Below are 20,139 nucleotides of genomic sequence, written 5' to 3' on the forward strand. Positions count from 1 at the left end.
AGGTACCTTAGTAGGAGCAGAAGCAAAGACTTCTCCTGAGATGCAAAGAATGGAGCCTATAAATTACAGTATCACATTTTACTGGTGGCAAATTATTTTTTTCTTGCCCAGAGCACTGGGAGGACTTGCATTCTTCTTTCCTGGTGCCTTACAATCAGGCCGAGAACTCATTAAGAGAGTATTATAATGTTATAAATATATACTTTTATATACATATCTATAAGTACGTATGTATGTTATCTAGAAAATTTATACAGAATTATTGGTAGTCTGAGGGAAAGATAGAAAGAATCAGCCTCATTTACAGAACAGAAGATTTAGGTCAGGTATTAGGGAAGACTTTCTAACCATAAGGAATTTTTACAACACTAGAGCAAGGTATTGGGGAGGTTGTGTAGATGTTACCATTGGAAGTTTTAAAGGAGAGGGATTAACTAGGGGTTCCTCCTGCTTTCCCCCACCCATGCTGGCAGCTCCTTTCAGCTGTATTTGTGGAGGCTCTGCAGTTTTGAAGAGCCCTGCACCAGTCTGCATAATTAATTCCTAGCTAAAAACTACTATGCAGCCCTCCCAGTAGAGCGACTTCAAGCAAGCTCTGTAACGATGTGGTGCAATGTTATGCTAGCTGGAGAAGATCTTGGAGCAGGAGTGGCTTTAGACAAGTGTAACTAGTGCAATTACACTGTGAACTGTCCCACTAGCTATACTTTGATAAAGGTATACCCAGCGCAGCTTAGGGCTGTTTTTTTATCCTTGCAACATGACGCACAACATCTCATTCACCTTTCCCTCTACGGTCCTTAGCAGGTAATAGAAAGGAGTATATCTCCTTTAATACTATGTCTCACTTCTGATGAAAAATGCCTTTACATTAGATGTGCTAATGAGAGCATTCTCCTCCCCTGCTCATTTATGCAGTTATAGTAAAGGTACATCTTGTTACTTGGCACTTGCAAAACATTTTGTAACTATTATATTAAAAAAGAAAACTGTCAAGCAAATGACAAGGCATTCTCAGTGCAGTTCTGGAACTGGAAGAGAATCGAAAATGAAACTATCAGTTCCAAGAGAGCCTTTTAGGATTCAGTGTTGCAGTACAGATAAAAAGAAAGTTTTTAATTATAAATCATATTTGCCATTGCAAGTAGTCCCACCGAAGGAAAGAGGAAAAATGCACAGACAGTTTAAGCCACAGCAGAGCCCTCTATGTACCTGTTTTGCATATTTGGGTTCAGATTATAAAACCAGATTCTTATTCACTTTAAGAAATGGGTATGGTGATAATGCAGGAAGCATGCCTCCTGTGACTTCTCAACAACTTTCCAGACACATCGAAACTAACATCAGCTTTCTGTAAAAATTGAGTACTTACTTTGTGAAGATGTATTTTATTGGAAAAGTAACATCTAGAGAGCCAGCTGCCACCAAACGAGTATGCATTATTAACAAAGGACTCAGCCTTCTGCTCATTGAAGTAAAGCAAATACACAATTTAATCTAAGCTCTGAATTTAATTAACTGCAAGGAAAAAATCAAACTGTTGTTTTTTCACAAGCAATTATGCCTAAATATGATATTGTAGGTGCATATGAATTTTTCATATAATCACTTGTGCACACAAATAAGGCATTTATGTAAGCAAAGACTAATTGTCTGCACAAATCTTGTCAACTCAGTGGGCTTTCACTACATGCAGACAACGCCTGTTGGAAAATAAAGATCGCTTTACAGCTTTTCTGGAAACATGGCCATAAACTTCTGTGTACAGAACTCTCATAGTTAAGACATATTAGATACTGTGCTTAGTGTGTTTATAGTACAGATAATGTGCTGTTCAGATCATTGTGGACTACGGTGATGTGCACAGTCTCTGTTCAGTCTATTCACTAGAGAAACTAAGCCCAGGAATAAACTCCTGTTAAGGCACAATTGATCTCTGGGAGTGGTTGCTCCCAGGCAATTACTGTTGCAGCTGCATCAGAGCAGAGACTGTACTTAAAGTGAGAGTCCAGTCTTGGATGTTTCTTGGGTAGATTAAGGTTCTGCCATGTGCTCAGCACCTCTGCAACAGTTAAGTTCCTTTGAACGAGGCTCAGCCCTGTGTGTTGTGATCAGACCTACCACCAGTCGCTTGGCTTGACACACGAGCATGCCACCATGTGACTGAGCATCCCATGTTATGTGATGGGCACAAGTCCAGTGATGTGACAGGGAAAGACTGCAAACCCTTCTGAAGGAGGATGAAATAAATGGGGAGAATGAATACTGTTAGAAGAAAATGTATCATTCCAGATCCTACAGCCCAAGAGGGGCAAGGCTGCTGCTGCTCCGTGTCCACAGGTCCAACCAGTAGTGAGGCTGAACATGTATTCCCAGCCGGCACACACACGGAAGCACATCTATACACTACATACATACATATATACATGGCCAGCCACACACATCACAGACACACTCGGAGCACTCACACCAACATGGACAGCACCAATGGCCTTATCCTGCTCCCCCTCTGGCTGGACAGTATGGAGGTCCATTAGCGAGAATAAATATGCACTCATATACAACGTAGGTCCCTCCAGCCGCTGCTCTCAGACAGTCAGTCTGCCCAGTAGCTGGCCCCTCGATCCCAGTCTCCCCAGTTGCCGGCATCTGGACATAGGAGCCCCGAAGCTGCAGCCCTACTCCAGGTGGTGATACCGAGCATCAGACACACACAGCTGGCCAGGACTTCTCAGGTCCCATAGGTGACCACCCTGTGCTCTCACTGTCACGGCTGGACAGACCAGGGAGTCGTGTTGAGTTCGGCATTCCCTCGAGCTAAATTAAGGTGAAACGACACCCAACGAGCAGTTAAAGATTTTATTCATGGCAGAAGCAACCTGAACTTGGGAGGTGTAACAGCAGGTGGCAGGGTTTTTCTCAACAGGAATTGGCATGGAACTACCTCAGTGACCCGTGTAACCCGTGGTAACCATACACATCAATTCAGGGAAGAAGGAGATCCCTGCCGCTGGGTCAGGAGGTTCAGAGCAGACCCCCTTGCTTTCTAGACTCCTTCTCAGAAGGGCCCAGGGGCAGCTGGATCCACTCTTAGTCCCAGACTTGGTCAGCGGTTTATGTCTTGAAATGGATGAGGTGTAGGGGTTATGGAAAAGGAAAGAGAAAGAGGGAGCAAGGCAGAGAGAGAGAAAGGAAGAGAAAAGAGAAAGATGTCACCGGTCCTGGGTCCAGCGTTGCTCCAGTCAGCCGAGGGGTCCCGTTCCGGTGGGCTTGTGCACCTGCGGCTTCAGTTTGTGTCCTTTTATCATCCTTGTCCCTCCTTCGGGGGGGCACTCAAACTTATTGGGCTAATTAGGTGTCACGAGCAGTTTGTGCTTTCAGAACCTTCGGGAAATGGGTCGGTGGGCTTGGGGGTTGTTTGGGGAGTAACTTCTTCCCTACAGACGTGACCATTGTTTGGTTTTTGGCCATGTGTGGTGAGCTGCCCTGCTCAGCATATCAGAACAGGGAGCTGCACACCCTCGGGCATGCCTTCCCCCTCGTGTGCTGATCTGTGCCGATGGGCTTCTTCTCACCTGCGGTTCCTTGCTATGTGGGGTTCGTTGTTACGCAGTTCACTGTTGTGCAGAACGTGCCCCACCACAATGTTTGAGACATTAACTCTTCCAGTCTCTCACACCACCACCCCTAGAGATACACAGGTGCTCTCACACACAGAGCTGGCCCTTAGGAGACCCACTCACCCCCTTTGCTCCTGGGCCACTTCACCGCCTGGTCCAGCCTGGTCTGGGGCGGACGGCTCTGCTGGAACAGCCCTGCGAGGGGCTCAGAGAAGGTGGTGGTGGTACCTCGGTTTGGGTTCCCACCTGCCAGTGTGCCCCTGTGCTCCTCTGGCTTGTGCAGATGGGCCTTTGGTGGGCTGATGGTCCTAGGGATGGGCCTGGGAGCAGCCTGGCAGGGGATTATTTGGGCTCCCCCTCCTGCCATTGTCGCTCTGAGCTCCTGCAGATGAGCTTCATCTCGTAACCTAACAAATCCGTATTGAGGCTTGATATAGGTGAGCACCTTGTTCTACACCTTGCTGTGACTAATCAGTGGGACCAGCCCACTGATTTGACTTAGTTCTGTGTGCTGACCTGTGAGCAGAACCCAGAATTTATTTCTGGCAAATACAGGGGATATTTTTCTTGTTCAGTAACATACTTTTTCCATCTAGTTTTCTGTTCTTACAGTTCATCTAGATCACACACACGATGCAGAAATTGGAGCTACGCATTTTTGTTAGAAATAGTCTAATTACAAGAATTTAAATAACTTGTTGACAGGTGACTCATGAAATACACAAAGAAGTAAAAAATACATTAATTAATTTAATTCTACTGCTTATTTCAAAGACAATTAAGGGGAAGAATTTGTGACTCGTGAGCAGCCTTTTCTCCTGGGAGTGGTCATCTTGAAGGCAACAAAACTGGATAAAAAAAGGATACTTTTGTGTAGGAAGATTAGTATCACTGCTAATAATACAACAGACACTCTATGTGACCCAAAGTCTGATATTAAGATTTACAAAACTACTTCTCAGGGCCCACTAAAACTGTTAGGTGTCTAAACTTCTACCAAGCAAGTTTTCTGTAGACCTGTTGCTGTGCATTGTTTCATGGCACGTACAGAAATGCCTTTGCTTTGGCTGTGCCACACAGCTGGTTGCCTACCGGACATCTACTCAAGCTCAGGCAAGATTTTCCAAGTCCTTCTTCTTTCACCAAGCGCAGCTATGGGGCTCTGTCCAGGAGCTGCTTTCATGGCTTATTTGTTTGGTGGAAGGAGGATGTGATGGTCTTATTCTTCCCATTTTTATCAAAAGCTCTGTGGATGTAGACATCCAGCGGCCATACCTACCTTAAGCCTCAGTGAAGTTGCTTTTACTCCATTCAGGAAGAGAAGGACACACCCAAATGTCCATGTCCCACATCCCAGGTCAGGGCTCTAACAACTTTATCTTTGCTTTCCAGGACTGAAGTTATAAAACAAATTTATTTTGGTGAAGTTATTAATTAATAGTTAATTCTTAACCTCTCTTTTTTTTCACATTGCATTACACTTCCATACTGCAGATGGAATTAAACTTTATTCTTGGATTTTTGTCGTAATTAGTCAAAAAGAACAATTCTGGTTTAGGCTGACACCTTATTAATGGGTATCTTTTCATGGAAAACTGCTTTTGCAATGAATTTCAGTGATTTAACGCAGTAATCTGGCCTTGTATTGCTAATATATGATATATTCTAGAGAACTTTCAAATTGTTGGGATTTAAAATATGAAATTTATCTCATAGTCTTCTGATTTGACTAGCTGAACAAACAGAAGATGCAAAGCGGCCCCACCTGATGCTGCAATAGCACAATTTGAGCTGAAGGTTTGGGAAGGGGCATTATTATTAAAAATCTCATTCAAAGTGTGCTGGTTGTTTGCATTATGCTTCTTTGTCAGTATTAGCATAGCACCTGATTTTAAATACTTGTAATCTTGGAGTTGTACGAAGAACTAAAAATAATGTGGCTATGGTAAATCCAAAGGATAGGAAGGCCAAGGGAATTCATTAAAGTAACAAAGAAAATAGGCTGAGGAGGGAAATCAAGAGGACAAATCACTTTTGGTTTTCTCTGTGTGGAGTGGGAATATGCAATAGCATATGAGATTAGATATAATGAAAGTACTCTTGTGAGACGGGGCAATTTAGCAATCACACTGAGAAAAAAGATGAAGCCAAGTAATGAATGACATCATGAAGAGAAAAGAACTTGGAGAAAAATGTGGAACAGAAACCTGAGAGACAGTGATATTTATGAAAGAAAAGAGGTGAGAATTACCAGTGCTGGATGATGCAGGTAATTACAGAGGCACTGAAATCCAAAAAGGAAGGAAACTCAGGAAGCAATAGTGTTAATGATATCTGATAGATCAAGAAGAAAAATATTTCGCTCTAAGCAAATGAAGATTTTGATCAAAGTTTTTCTAATTTAGTGGGAAGAAGTCAAAATGGATCAAAAATGGAGTTGAAAAGATTAGAAACTACATAACAAAGAAAGCAAGGGCTGGACTAGGGGGCCTGGACAGTGGCTATAAAGGAAGGGAAGGCTCAGAGAACTGTTTTTCAAAGACAGTCCTGGAAACACTTGGGGCATGAGAAAATGACCCTAAACAGGAGTGAGTTATTAGAAAAGATAGCAAGTGAGATGAGAATATGAATTATTGGATGAAGGGGATAAACTGAGATTTAAAAGCAGATGATTATTTCTTCTTTTTTTCTGCACTATGAAAAAAAGGCGTAATATAAAAGTTTAATGTTTTTTTTACCTCAGTTTTAACCAAAAGAGTAAATTGTAATTGGGGGATCGGGTGGGTGGGGTGGCAACACCATAAAACCTGCAACCAAAGACTAAGATCTCTTTCTGGAGTAGGAAAAGAAGAGGTGATAGGTTGAGTATTTCTTATGTAGCTGGAGTAGAAAGGGGTAGATATCATGTGGAGATGCAGGAGACCAGAAGAAAGGCAGATGAAGCGCCTTCCTTGAAGAAGGAGGAAAAGGAAGTTAGGAACTTGGATACTATAAATTTTACTTTAACTCCCCCCAAAATACTGAATAAATAATAAATTTCTTGTAAACAGGTTAATAGTTTCTACCAGGTCTGTTTCAAGATTAAGTCAGGTTAAATAAACCTGATTTTTTTTTTCCTGGGAAAGTACGACAGGCCTTGCAGATAGGAGACAAACAGTAAGTGTCCTGTATTTTTATTTCAATAAGCCTTTTGATGCCTTTTCCTAACATTGCTCTTACGTATGGGAGGGAAATGTTACCCATGCAAAAGTACTATGAGGGGTCCAAAATTCTTTTGGAAAGCACAGTGCAGAGGCAAGATTTATCTGACAATACTCGGATGCTTAAAATACGGCAGATGAATCAGGCTCTGGAAGTGCTCATTTCTCTCTGTTGACTGTAAAGGTAATTTAAAGTGATGATTTCAATTTTCTGATCAGTTATCTAAACTTATGTAAGATACATCCCCCTCTAGGTTTGAATGGCTTACTACCAACATAGAAGGATGCTTTGAGTAGGCTTTTGAAGGAAAATGTCTGATTTCTGTAGTAGTCTGTTCATTAACGAGTTGGATGCTGGAATACGTATGACGCCTATTGGATTTGTAGATGTTCCCAGCTGGAAGGGCTAACATTTTCTTTGGGAAAGGATTGAATTTTTTAAGATTCCTGAAGAGCTGAAAAAATGGTCTGAAACTGGAAAGTGCAAAATGTTGTTAACTCATGTACCGCACATATAGCGTACTGTCTGTCACTGCTCGCCGTGCTAAGTTGCTGGCTGGTGCTTGATTTTCCCCGATGAACAGAGACAAAAGCCTGAAGAGTGAAGAAAATGGGAGTAGCCCCGGCCTTGGCTCCTCCTTGACTTTCACCACGGCTCTGAGTACGAGGAGGGAGGCTTCAGCCTCGCTCGGGCCCTCACAGCCCTCAAGGCCCAGCGCAGGGACCAGGACTGAGGGGGGGACACTGAAACCTGCCATCCGAGAGGGCCGCTGGCCGGCACCCACTGCTCCCCTCGGCCCTGCGAGGGCCCCTTCGCCCGCCGGGGTGTCCGCCTGCGGGGCGCGGGGGGAGGCGAGGCGGAGCCGGGGCAGGAGCAGCAGCGGGCGGCGGCGGCGGCCGAGGGGACCCGCCGCTATCGACGTCGTCGTCGTCGCCGCCGTCTCCCACACGGCGGGAACGGGGGGCGGAGCCTGGGGCGGGGGGGGGCGGAGCCTGGGGCGGGGGGGCGGGGCCTCGGGCGGTCCCGACAGGCGGGGCTGGAGGGCGGTGCGCTCCCCTCCCCCCTTCCCTCGCCTGTTTGCCAATGGGCGGGGCCGGGTATCCCCGCTGCCCGCCTCTGTCGTTCGGGGCGAGTCCATCGCGTTCCGTGCGGGGGGAGCGTCGGGCCCGGATGCTGGCTCCCAGTTCGGTTCGGAGAGAGAGGGAGGAGCAGAGATAGCGCCGGTGGATCAGGAGCGGGCGCTGTCCTGCGGTAGCGGGGGTGGCTGATCGGGCGGGGGGAGCCGCTTTGTCCGGGCGGCTCTCCCCTCCCCCTTCCACCCCCCCTGCGTCCCGGCGGGGGATGGTGTGTCCCGCAGCGCGCGCCTTGCTCGCGCGGTTCGGCGGCTCGGCGGGGGGAGGGGACGGGAGACCCGGGCCCCGGCGGCTTCTCCACAGTGAGCGCGGGGGATATCGGGGAGGGGGCGCGGGCGGCCGGGACCATGTCGGCGGACGAGGAGGAGCTGAAAGTCCCGGAGGAGATGTTCAAAGATGTCAAGTTCTTCGTGGTGGGAGACATCGACCCCAAGGTACCGGGTCACCCTCCCCCTCGCCCCTTCCCACAGCTCCTTCTTGCCCCCCCCGGGGGGGGGAGCACTGTGGCATCGTCCAGCTCCTCTACCCCCCCCCCCCCTCCCCCCGGACACTTCCCCGCGCGGGCTCGAGGTTCACGCGCACCGCCGCCGCCCGGGGAAGGGAATGGCGGGGGGGGGGGGGGGACGGGAGCGCGCTCGCGCCTCAGGGTGGGGGGGGTGGGGGTAACGGAGGGTAACGGCCGCGGCCGGCCCGCCGTCGCCCGCCATGGGAGGCAGCGGCCCCGGCGCGCAGGCCCCGTAGCCGCCTGAGCGGAGGAGGGGCGGGCGAAGGGACTTCCTGTTAGAGCCCGGGCCGGGCGGGCGCCGCGCGGGGCAGGGGCTCTGCCCGCCGCTCCTCCGCCCCGGCTGCGGGCCGCTCCGCGGGGCCGCGCTCCGCATTCTCCCCCCCTCCACACATACACACACACCGCACCGCCCTCAGCGTCCCGCTGTGCCGGCCCCGGCCCTTTCAGTCGCCGCCCCGTCGGTGGATGCGGATTCAGGACGGGGACAGTGACCGGCCGCTCTCGGCGCGGGGAGGCTTCGCGAAGGGACGCTTGGCTGGGTCCACACGGCCGTGCCTGCCGGCCCGCTCCCCTCCCGCCGCGGTGTGAGCCCCGCAGGACGGGCGCATCCCAGGACCCCCGTGGCTCTGGTGGCCGCCCCAGGACCTTTCGGAGCCGTGTTGGGCGCGCAGAGGTGCTGATGCGACTGGAGGTGTCGTCCCCCGTTCTCCCTGGCCGGATCCAGAGGAGGCAAGGAGTGGAAGGTGCTGACAAATGACCCTCCGGCCTAGGGCAGTGCCCTGGGTGACGGGGATGGCCTGCTGTGGCCTAGGGCAATACCCTCGATGATGAAGTTGGCCTTATAGTTAGTAACACCCAGTCACGTTGGGTGAAGGTGGTTAAAAAAAAGTTTCTGTGGCATGTCCAATTAGGCAAGCGTTCAAAGTGTACCATGTCTAGCTTTAGGACAGCACCTTCCTGCAAACAGATTACTACATGTTTCACACTGAAATTAAAGTCTTTCCTTCTTCGGTCGTTGGCTGCAGCCAGATCTTTATTCAGCACTGGGTTCCTTTAATCTCATCTCCTGGCATTCACTGAGTCTTGTAGGCCTTTAAGTGAACTGGAGATGTAGGCACTGACCTGTTGAGATGGTTTTTATTCATAGGAATAGGATTACATGCTAAAAGAAATGCAGTCTAGGAGTGTAGTTAAAGAGCAGGGAAAAAACCTTAAGGTCTTCCAACGTAAAATTTCTGACAGTGTATTAGAGCTCGAATAACAATTCCTGTATTTAAAAAAACCCTATAGCAGCAATAGTATTATGTGTATGAAGATGAGTGCAAAAAACTAGTAGGAGTCTTGTATATAATTTATCATACAAATAGTGTCCCAAAAGGCACGTAGTTAGTTCTGTGTTGACATAGCAAGACAATCAGTGGTATTCCCACAGAGCGAGTAAACAAGCATTCTCTTAAGCTAGTTTTCTTTCTTACGTGAAGTTTTATTCTTAGCAGTTAGTGTCATTGTCTTAAGGCTTTGATTTGCTCTATATTAGGTACACTAAATTCTCCTCTATTTGTGGATGGTTTCTCTGGGTTGGAGGCAGACGCTGAAGGTGGCTCTGGCAGAGCTGATGAGGTCAGGCACAGCACTGCACAGAACTGGCTACACTGCTTCCAAGATCAGGTCGTGCTGGGAGCTATTTAGCCACTTTTTCATCATGAGCGATGCCCAAATTGAGAAGCCCTGTGGATCTGAGTTGTTTCTGCAGCCGGCTGGCCTGTTTAAAAACCGTTCCCTCCCGTGCTCTTGGTTTCTGAAACGGCTTGCTGGCGTGGCACAGTGTTACACAGAGGCCAGGATTTGCTCCTGTCTGCGCTGGTGCCTGTGCTGGTAAGCCTTTGGGAGCATGAGGCACCAGGGAGGGCAGAGTCGTGCCTGGGCTGGGTTGCAGAGCCGAGTCGGAGTGAGGCAGTGTGTTGTGCTGAGCTTGGGGCCAGCACTTGGTGGGTGCCTTCATCCTCCCTTCTGCAGGTGCCCTCTGTGGTACCCTGGGAACAACCTGAACAAGAGGAGTATTTACCAGCTGTGTTTTGAACTGAGACAGAAAGCAGAAATTCTAAACTGAACTCCACAAATAGCTTTTGAAAACAGTTCTTACAGTGAAAAGTTGTTCCATTACTAATACAAATATATTTGGTGCTTTTTACTTCTTCATATACGAACGGATGCTAGCGTGATTTTGAAAAGAAGTTTCCTCCTTCATCTTTTGGGGAGGAGCGCGCTTTGATCAGCTTAAATTTCCAGATGTTTTCATGGAAAACCAGTTACCTTAATAAATATTAAAACAAGCCTATCACAAGTGAGCACTCTAATCAAAACAAATCCAAGAGTAAGGAAAAAAAAAAGTAATATATTCAAGTGAATAACTGCATACCCACTACCTATTAAAACATGCAGCATAAACTAGAAGGGAAACAAAAGCCTGGAATTGTGCCTAGATGTTCTTTGGCAAATGAGGGAGAATTAGGCTGCTGGCTCTCAACTTTAAATCCATCCCATTAGGAAGTGCACCGGCTGCTCACACCTTACAGGGCGTGAGGAGTAGATGTCAGCTATTATTTTGTTTAATAAATGCTTTTCCTGCTTTCCTAAAAGATGTAAACCCAAACCATCATGCTTTGGTAACACCAGTTAAAATCAGTGTTTCATACAGAAAGAGATAGTGTTTCATACAGAAGAGAAGGTCCCAGAGGGGGACTTTTTACAAGGGCATGTAGCGATAGGACAAGGGGTAATGGTTTTAAACTGAAAGAGGGTAGATTTAGGTTAGATATAAGGAAGAATTTCTTCCCTGTGAGGGTGGTGAGGCACTGGTACAGGTTGCCCAGAGCGGTTGTGGATGCCCCATCCCTGGAAGTGTTCAAGGCCAGGTTGGATGGGGCTTTGAGAACCTGGTCTAGTGGAAGGTGTCCCTGCCCATGGCAGGGGGGTTGGAACTATATGATATTTAAGGTCCCTTCCAACCCAAACCACTCTGTTGTTCAATGAAAAAGTAATGCAATGCAGCATAGGGACTTTGAACAGGATATTTGGGTTCTGGTTATCTCTGGTTATTATTATTGTAATTTTTTTTTACGCCTATTGTCTTACTTCTTAGTTTTGAACTATTCCTCTTGTTTCTTCCACACATTTTAGTGGGAGAGAACAAAGATAACATTTATATGCCCCCAAAAATGAAATTTCATTTAATGGATATAAATTAAATGAAATTTCATTTAATGGATATAAACTAACACCTAAAGTGCAGGATTTTTACAATGAACGTGTTGGGGCTTTTCAGCATTTTATTTTCTAGTTATAGGGATATGGTTGATACTAGTATAGGTGAAGTTTGTTAATTGTGCCAATACAACTTTTCAGTCCAGGCACTACATAAACAGAAGAATTCATGTGTTCTGAGAGGATTTTTAAAATTGACATGAGCTAAATTAGGAAAAGTCTTTTTCATACAACTTTAAATAATCGTATGAAGTTATTATCTATCATATTGATAGTGTTTAAACTTACTACTTGAAACTAGTGTAACTTTTTGTGGAGAGTCCACTTATGCAAACTCTTTAATGCAGCATTGCTTTGATATAAAACCATTCATACTTCTAGCTCATTAGTTGTAACTTCCTTCTCATGCTGTCAGGTTTGGGTGCTCAGTTTTCATTACGTTCACTCCTGGTTTTATTTTTAGTCTTCCCTTAAGCAAACAGTTGAATGGGGTAGCTCAGGGAGACCTATGCGAGACAAGGAGCTTGTGTGGTGGGGCTGTTCTTAAATATCTACTATTTTCAGAAGTGCTTTATTTTGATTTAGCTTTTCCCATTGGAATTATAGCATCTTGTGTTACCTTGCGGTTAACTGGATTTCGTGCAGGGAGGTATGCCATGATTTAGGAGATGACTGTGTAAAATGGAAACATTCTCTCCTGTTCCTGACTCTGTGGTGGCAAGAACAGCAAGCTTGTGATCAATTTTCTTGGTTATTTTAGAGTAATTCTTTTGTAATTTGATAATATCACATATTCATCCACTGCAGGAAAATTGATTTTTTTAAAAAATGGAGTTTTGAAGTCAAGTACTTCAGTCAGGAAATGCCAAAATTGTCTTCTCACTGAGTGGCGATTTTTCCATCCTTGTTTTTCTGCATAGCATAGATGCTTTATAATAGCCCAATGCCATGTTTTGAAAGAGTCTCTTTTTCAGTGCCTTCTCTGTCCTGTTTAGCGTACGGGGTAGGTAGTAATTGCTTAAGGACCAATTACATAATATTTTGTTTGATGAGTGCAGTGCCTTGCTCTCTGCAGTTCACTGCTCTGGGAAGAGCATTCTGTTACGGAGGGAGTGTCCCCAGCAGGTTTTGAGGGATAGACGTCTGTCCCTAGCAGGTTTTGGAGGGTGAACGTCATACCGATTTGGTTCTGCGAAATCATTATGAAGTGAAACTGTTTATTTCTGAATAATAAAAGGGAAAAGGAAAGAATAATCTTAATTGGCATTTTTAACATTTGAACTCTAGACATTAATGTTTTAAAACATTTTTCTCTTCCTCCCCTCTACAACCCACTATCTTCTCTGTTACTTTTGTTCAAATGAAAGTGAGTCCCGTTTTTGGGGGGCAGGAGTGGATTCATCACACAGATCTCTACAACTGAGCTGAGAGAATGCTGAACTCTTACACCAACATCTTCTAAATGGGCCTTGCAAAAATAGGAGTAAGATGTGCTTTGTGAGTTGTGAGGTGTTTTGCGTTTTCTGAGGATGGAGCGATGGAGTGACACATTTCAGTTCCAGCTCTTTAAGCTAGTAATTGAGGGGGCATGTGTCCTACTACTTTTTCTTTCTTATTTCTCTAAATCACTTAGTCCTCCATCACTTCTTTTCCCAGTATGTCAGCTCTTTATTAGAATGTTTTCCCTTCTCGAGGTAGTGCTTACAACTTTTTTTTGCTTGCAGATCCTTCTCATACCTAGACATGTTCTCTCCTCGGTTCTTTGGTCTGGCTGCACTGTTTTGGAGCAGCTGGATGGCTTCTTCAAACTTACTCGTATGCTCTGGGATGAAGTGTATTGATTGGATCTAGAAATACTAGAAACAAATGCGTTTGGTGAAGGTGGAATTCTTTTCTCACCTGTTAAATGAACATTTACAGAAAAGGGATGAACTTTTTTTTTTTTTTTCCCTCTATCCAAGTAATTAACTGGCCAAATCTGGAAGAATTCCGATGAAGACTGCAGCGTACAGTTATGATGTTGTTACCTTTTCTAAGGTAACCATTGGGTTACCTTTTTTTTAAACTTCAAGCTCTTCTTTTAAAGTATATTCAAACACTTCCAAAGCTACCATATGCAAAAACAAACACTGAGAAGAAGGGTTTTCTTATCCTGCCTGAGATAAAATTGTTTTGAGATGTTTTTGAGGAATATGTGTTTCGGAAAAATTTTGACATTTTCCAGATTTCTGCCCCAGCCTGAATTGTTTTGGAAAATAAATCTTCAACTTCAATGATTAAAACATGGCAGAGGTGTAAACCACTGGCAATCAGGTTTTAAATGGGATGCATTTGGCAACTTGAAAAAAGTGCTAGCCGCTTACAGGGGGACAACCAAGAGAGGAGGTTATATTCATTCCTCTCATGTGTTAGTGTGTACTTGCATTAATGTTTTCTCAAACAAAAGGTGCTAAAAATTGTTGAATTCTCCCTGTTCTCTTGTAGGTTATTCAACTTCTGAAAGCTGGGAAAGCAAAAGAAGTTTCTTACAATGCACTGGCTTCACATATTATTTCAGAAGATGGGGACAATCCAGAAGTTGGAGAATCTCGTGAAGTTTTTGATCTCCCTGTGGTAAAGGTGAATGACTCATCCGTGACATTGCCAAAGTACTGACATGGATACTTTATTATTATAACAGAAAATATTCATGTTTGGATGATGACCAAATGAAATGTATCTTTAAAAATCTTTTATTCTTGTTACACAAACCTTTATCCTGACTGGTAGACTTCTACTGCAATTCTGTTCCCTCCTTTCTCTTGTTGTTCTGTATCTATCAGGGTTTTTTTTTGTTTTCTGTTTTGTTTTTCTCCAGAGTTTTCCTTCAGTAATCTGTGAGATGGTGTCCTATTAGCTGTATTTCAGAAATGTTTCTGATGGGAAGGTTCTTACAGGCTCCCGGCAATGGAAAACCTCAATTTAGAATATGTAGTACACTGCTGAGGGTTTTTTTTTAAACTTATAATTGGCAAGGTGCAAAATGATTTTGTTGATTCTGCATATGTGTACTACACTAATTTTAAACAATAGGGACTTGTAGAAAAATAGATTTTTTTCTCTTTATTTTAGTTTTTCAAGGTTTGGGTGTGGTGTTTTTTTTTTTTTTTTTCTTTATTCATACTGGAATTACCAGTATTTTGTTACTATCTTGCAATACCGGGTTATTTTTCCAGTGAAAGATTCTGGGCTCCATGTTTGAAAACGTGAACTTGTCACTCTGCAAGTCATGAGAATGATCAGAAGAAAAACCGCTAGCATTTCACTACCAGTACCTTTGGGTACATGATTTTGGGTTACTTTTTCCATAAGGTTGCAGGTGGCAGTAGAGAATTTTGATAGCTTGTGTCATGAGAGTTCACCTGACAGCGTAGAAACGAGTTAATTCCAAAAAATAAAAGGTACTTAGCTAGAGACCTTATGGTTATAGTGGGTATGCTGATTAATTTTTAGTTCCTTTTTCTGAAGTGTTCTGTGGCGTAATTTTAATCTTATAAACAAGAAGAATGCTGCCATTCTCATGTGAAGGAAGGACATCAGCGTCCTAACAGTGCTTTCTGCTTTCTAATGCCATTTACTTAAATAATGTAATTTTCTTCATAACTACTACTAGCTAAACTTTTTCGTTTGCCAAACCAGAGCAAGTCTTTCAGTAATGTCACTTAGTTTGACCTGAAAACATCACAACATGATCTGTAATCAAGAAGATTAGACTAAGTATTAAGGGAATGGAAGTCAAATGCAAAAGTAGTTTGTTGTAGAGAATAAGGAAGAGGAAAACTTGAGGGAGGAAAAATCTCCCATTTTTTTCAGAGGATTGAGGAGTTGCGAATTAAATGTTTTTTTAGTTAATTTTTGTGTATGCCTTCTTCTAAGGGAAAGAGAATACCAAGAATTGGGACACTGTAAACGTAGTTACCACAATATGGGGTTTTTGTTTGTTTGTTATTTGAGGAAAAGTAATTTCATAGTGAATGTGATACCACTCTTTCCCCCTTCTTCCTTATCTGCTGTACTGGGACTGCTGTCCTACATCTCCACTCTCCACCACCTCCCTCTCTCCCTTTGAGCCCTTCTGTCCCAGAATAATGTCAGTTAGGGGCCATCACCTGTGTGCTTAGCAGCCAGCATTGCTCTGTGTTTAGAAACTCCTTTCTATGCAAGGTTATGGTTCCTGACTCCTTGGTGATGAGTGTAAGGTAGGGGTTTTTGTAGGTGTTTTTTGTTTTTTTTTGTTTTTTTTAAGAGCAGGGAGAACTGAAAAAAGGGAAAGGATGAATAAATACTGTAAATGGCTTTCCTAGCGCAATAGAAGGACAAGAGAAAGAGGTCTTGCTCCCATATTGCTGCACAACCTTTGAGCAGTCTATATTAACTCTTACAAATAAATCAGAACAGTGTTTTTTGTAAAAGCGTAGGTATAATGTCTCTGAAACACTTAGACTTTCAAAGCTGGGAGATATATATTGAAACTAGCTATAGTCTGAACTTGGAAGGTAATTCATATTTCATACATGCAGACCAAGGTTTTTCATGTCCTGTGGTTTTTATTTTTCAGCCTTCCTGGGTGATCTTGTCTGTTCGCTGTGGAGCTCTTCTGCCGTATCCTTTAAGGTCAAATTTGAATCAATTCTATAGGAAACACGTTAAAATAGATACCATTGAAGTATTAAAGACTCTTTCAACTATGTACATCTTAAATTTTTAAAATTATAGGATGTGTTTTGCCTGCCAAGATTGCAGTGTGCTTGGAGCGTCTTTGTCTTACTTCAGTTTTCCTGTCCCTCTGGCTATTTTGGATGCTTAATAGGCACTTGGGAGAAAGCTGTCATCAAATCGACTCAAAACATTTTAGCTGGAAGGTGATAAGTAACTGTGAGGATCCAGGAAAAATGCTCGAGGGCAGTAAAGGGGGCTAATGATGGTCCAGAGTAGAATGGCCTATTCTGCCTTTTCTAGAAGCAGAATTAAGTAAGGGATAAATATGCAATAACTCACATCAACACCATATTATAAATAACATTTTATAAATAGGTGGTGTTAGTGTTCCCATTTTTAGGTTAGTCTGTCCTTGCCCTTGTTAGACCCTTGTTGTTCATGTTCAGCTAGATCTATGTTTCTTAACTTGTTCGGAGCATATATGCTTGCATATGGATGGCATATTTCTTCCTCTTCTTGTCAGTTACTACTGTTTCATCTTTATTTATGTTCCCTTCATTTTTTTCTTTGGATCATAGGAATGGTGACAATGGCTATTACTATAGGAAAAAAATAATGCATCTTTTCCTCAGACCATTCATGATAAAGATTCTGCATATGGAAAAGCTGAAGCAGAGCAATACATTTCAGTACAGATACGAGTGGATGATTGCAACAAACCATGCCAGGACTAGGGAGGTATGCTGTCAGGCATGAGATCTTATTTTGGAATTACGTTAGCAGGTGGTCGTGTCTATAATGGAAAACAGGAGGTGGTAGATGCAAGAATCCAGGTGTTCGTATTAGGAATTCAGGTCTTAATGTGCTTCAGTGATTCAGAATTCATGTTTTATACCCAGTATTTCAAGGTATGTGTCTTTGCGTCTCGCTGTGTTTCGACTATTTTGGAAATAGCCTGTATGTTCTCTTCTTCCCCAAGAGAACTCAGCTCAGGCCGTGAACTGTAGGAAGAGAAAGCATTGAATTCATCAGATAAAATGATACAGTGAGGTCTTTGCAGCTGTTTTGATCACGATAGTCAACATGTCAAATAGGATTCAGTAATTAGTGTGAAACATTTGCCATAGTCATGCATAGTCTTCTGACTGAAGCAGAAGAAGGTTTTCGATGAATGACTTGGCTTCCAAATGGAAGAAATGCACCAAACATTACGTGGCAAAACCCAAATTAGCAGAGCTACTCCTGTATTAAAAATAATTTGATTATTGTGATGTGATCTAGGCTCATGATTTTTGTCTTTTGCATCTGGAAATGTGTTTCGTCGTCAGGATAGGAGTGTACAGTTGCTTGTGTCGCATGTCTGTAAGCCTTCTCCGTGTTCCTGAGGACTGGTTGAAAAAATAATATCTTGGAATTAGCTACATTTCCAGGCTTAAGTAATCTAGTCTTGCATTATTAGTGGTGTTCTTTCCCGTGGAGAAGTTGCACTATTAGAAAATTGGTCTTCTGTCTGAAACCAGGTTTTTTTTAAAAGGGTACTTGAAGATCTGATGTTATTACGTACCCAGAAGAGAAATCAACAGATAAAACCACTGAGTGACGCAGTCCATAACTAAATTGTAGCAATAAATGTGTGACTGTAGTCCTCAGTGGCTATTGCTCAGGAAGTCTTTGTTGTGAGTATATAGGAATGGCCAAATGAAAAGACCAGGTCTCAGTAGTATCATATTCTTGACTTGCGTGGAAGAACGAAGTTTTGTACACCTGTCAGCAATAAATGTGTCCTTGGACCTTTGACTTTATTCTTTCTAGCACTTCATGTCCTTAGAACTTGGTGTTCTTAGATTTTATTCTGAGCCTTATAGTGCTCACTAAAATGGGTTGTTAAGTCTTAACTTTGTTCTGTTTCAGTCTCTTTATGACTTCTAGTGCAGTGGCATCCGGCCTTTCATTAGGGTTTTAGGTACTGCCATAATGAAAAAAATATAGTAGTTAATAGGCATAGCTTTTTCCAGTTGACTGGTTTTGGACCCTGTCTAGGGAGAGGTTTGAGATTCTAAATTTTTATCTTTTGTTTATGTTTTAATTTGGAGATGTAATGCTCAAAGTGAACATTGAATTTCTGAAGAAACAAGTCCTAGAAACATGTTTTGTCAGATGTATAGATCTAAAAGAGCCATAGAGATTTTATGTTGGCTTACCAATTCCGGTACTTATTTGATGGGCATTTGCTTGTCAGTTGTTAAAGGTGAATTTTAATGAAGAAACATTTAATACAGTACAAAAGCATAATAATTTTGCCTGTTTCTTATGAATACATTTTAACATTCCACTGTGAAAGTTGTTTTGACCAGGGGGAACTTCAGAAGGCAAAGCGTTCTCATCTTCCCTGCTAGCTGATGGTCACAAAATCTGACTGACCTACAGTTGAAGGGAAGTAACAGAAAAATTAATCCGGAAGCAGCCTTCATGAAAAAGGAGAGACAATTTAGTGTGTGTGAAAACTTCAGTTAGAGTGCCATAAAGAGGGCTGGTGATTTCTTTATTAATTCTCTTGATAGCAGCAAAAGCAAGCATGAGGAAGGTTTATTTTTCCACAATGTTATACAACCGAGCTGTTGCTTCTTTATATGCTAGGAGCAGATGTTAAAGGCAGGGAGTAGACAATGGTACACTTTTGAAAGATCCAGTACTGAATCTCTACCTTAGATGAGATACTGAGCAACACAGTGAAATTTAGGACGTTCATCAGACTTGAACTTCTTGGAGTATTCTGAATAATGGCAGTAATCTATTCTTAAGTTTTAAAGTGCTCTGGATTTTCTTGTCAGCTTGCTGTCTGTTGTCTCTTCTGGGTCTCAAAATTTAAGTATTGCTGGTGCATCTGTCAACAGCCCAGGGAAAATAATTTTGTTTAATTTCAAAAATCTCAATGTGTACTTGTAGCACAATGCACATCTGTTTCTATAGTCATTTTTTTCCAACAAGATGTGCATGTATCTTAAACACAAAATCGTATGAAAGCGTAGAAAAGGCAGGGAAATTACAGAAGTCAGATGGTCCGTCTGTCTTTCCAGGTCACTTCTGTCAGACCATTCTCTCTCCTGTTTCACAAGGGCTCTCCTGTAGTGGAGATTTCATAGTGTCCTGAGTCAGCTTACAGTGCCTCACTATTGTGTTGCTAGAGTTTAACCGCATTACCATGCTGCAGTCTAACCCTGTTTTGATTTATCTGAGCCACTCTGAACAGGGAGGACAAATTACTATTCTTTTCATTTGGTAGTCTTTAAAGGATTTGAAGATGTGTTGTCTTACCTTCTTAAACACATCAATTCTGGTCTTTCAGTTTCCTTTTGTAAGTCATATTTACTAGGTCTGTAAAAATTCTCACTGCTCTTTTTCACATACTGTTTCATTTATTTGTCTCTTTCATGCATCTGAAAACAAGAGATCTTGTTGAATTTTGATCTCTACCAGAGATCTTGTTGAATTTTGAAAGCATGGTGGAAAAATTCATGTTAGTTTCAGGCTGTGTTTTTGTTTTTACATCCTAGTGTGATGTTTTCTCAGTTTGTGTTTCACAGTAACTCCTAGATTTCATCCTCCCTCCCTGTATCTGTTGCCTAGCCAACTTCCAATGCAGAGTTACGCCTCAGTAGGAAAAAATCAGCTGCGGAAGATCTGATACTTGCTTATACTGACTTGCCTACTACTGTTT

The 20,139-nt window shown here is 43.2% G+C and overlaps 1 protein-coding gene across 3 annotated transcripts in view; it reads left to right on the forward strand.

The window, feature by feature from the left end:
- The first annotated feature begins 8,288 nt into the window (after positions 1-8,288).
- Positions 8,289-20,139, forward strand: part of PAXIP1 (PAX interacting protein 1) — a 36,247-nt gene continuing 24,396 nt past the window's right edge. For all 3 annotated transcript variants that reach the window (XM_052806889.1, XM_052806886.1, XM_052806900.1), the window contains exons 1-3: positions 8,289-8,388; positions 14,208-14,342; positions 16,321-16,364. In XM_052806889.1, the coding sequence (XP_052662849.1) occupies positions 8,302-8,388; positions 14,208-14,342; positions 16,321-16,364 (266 nt within the window). In that variant the 5' untranslated portion in view covers positions 8,289-8,301. The remainder of the gene's footprint in view (positions 8,389-14,207; positions 14,343-16,320; positions 16,365-20,139) is intronic.

The sequence above is a fragment of the Harpia harpyja genome, chromosome 1 (assembly GCF_026419915.1).
Source record: "Harpia harpyja isolate bHarHar1 chromosome 1, bHarHar1 primary haplotype, whole genome shotgun sequence".
NCBI classification, from domain to species: Eukaryota; Metazoa; Chordata; class Aves; order Accipitriformes; family Accipitridae; genus Harpia; species Harpia harpyja.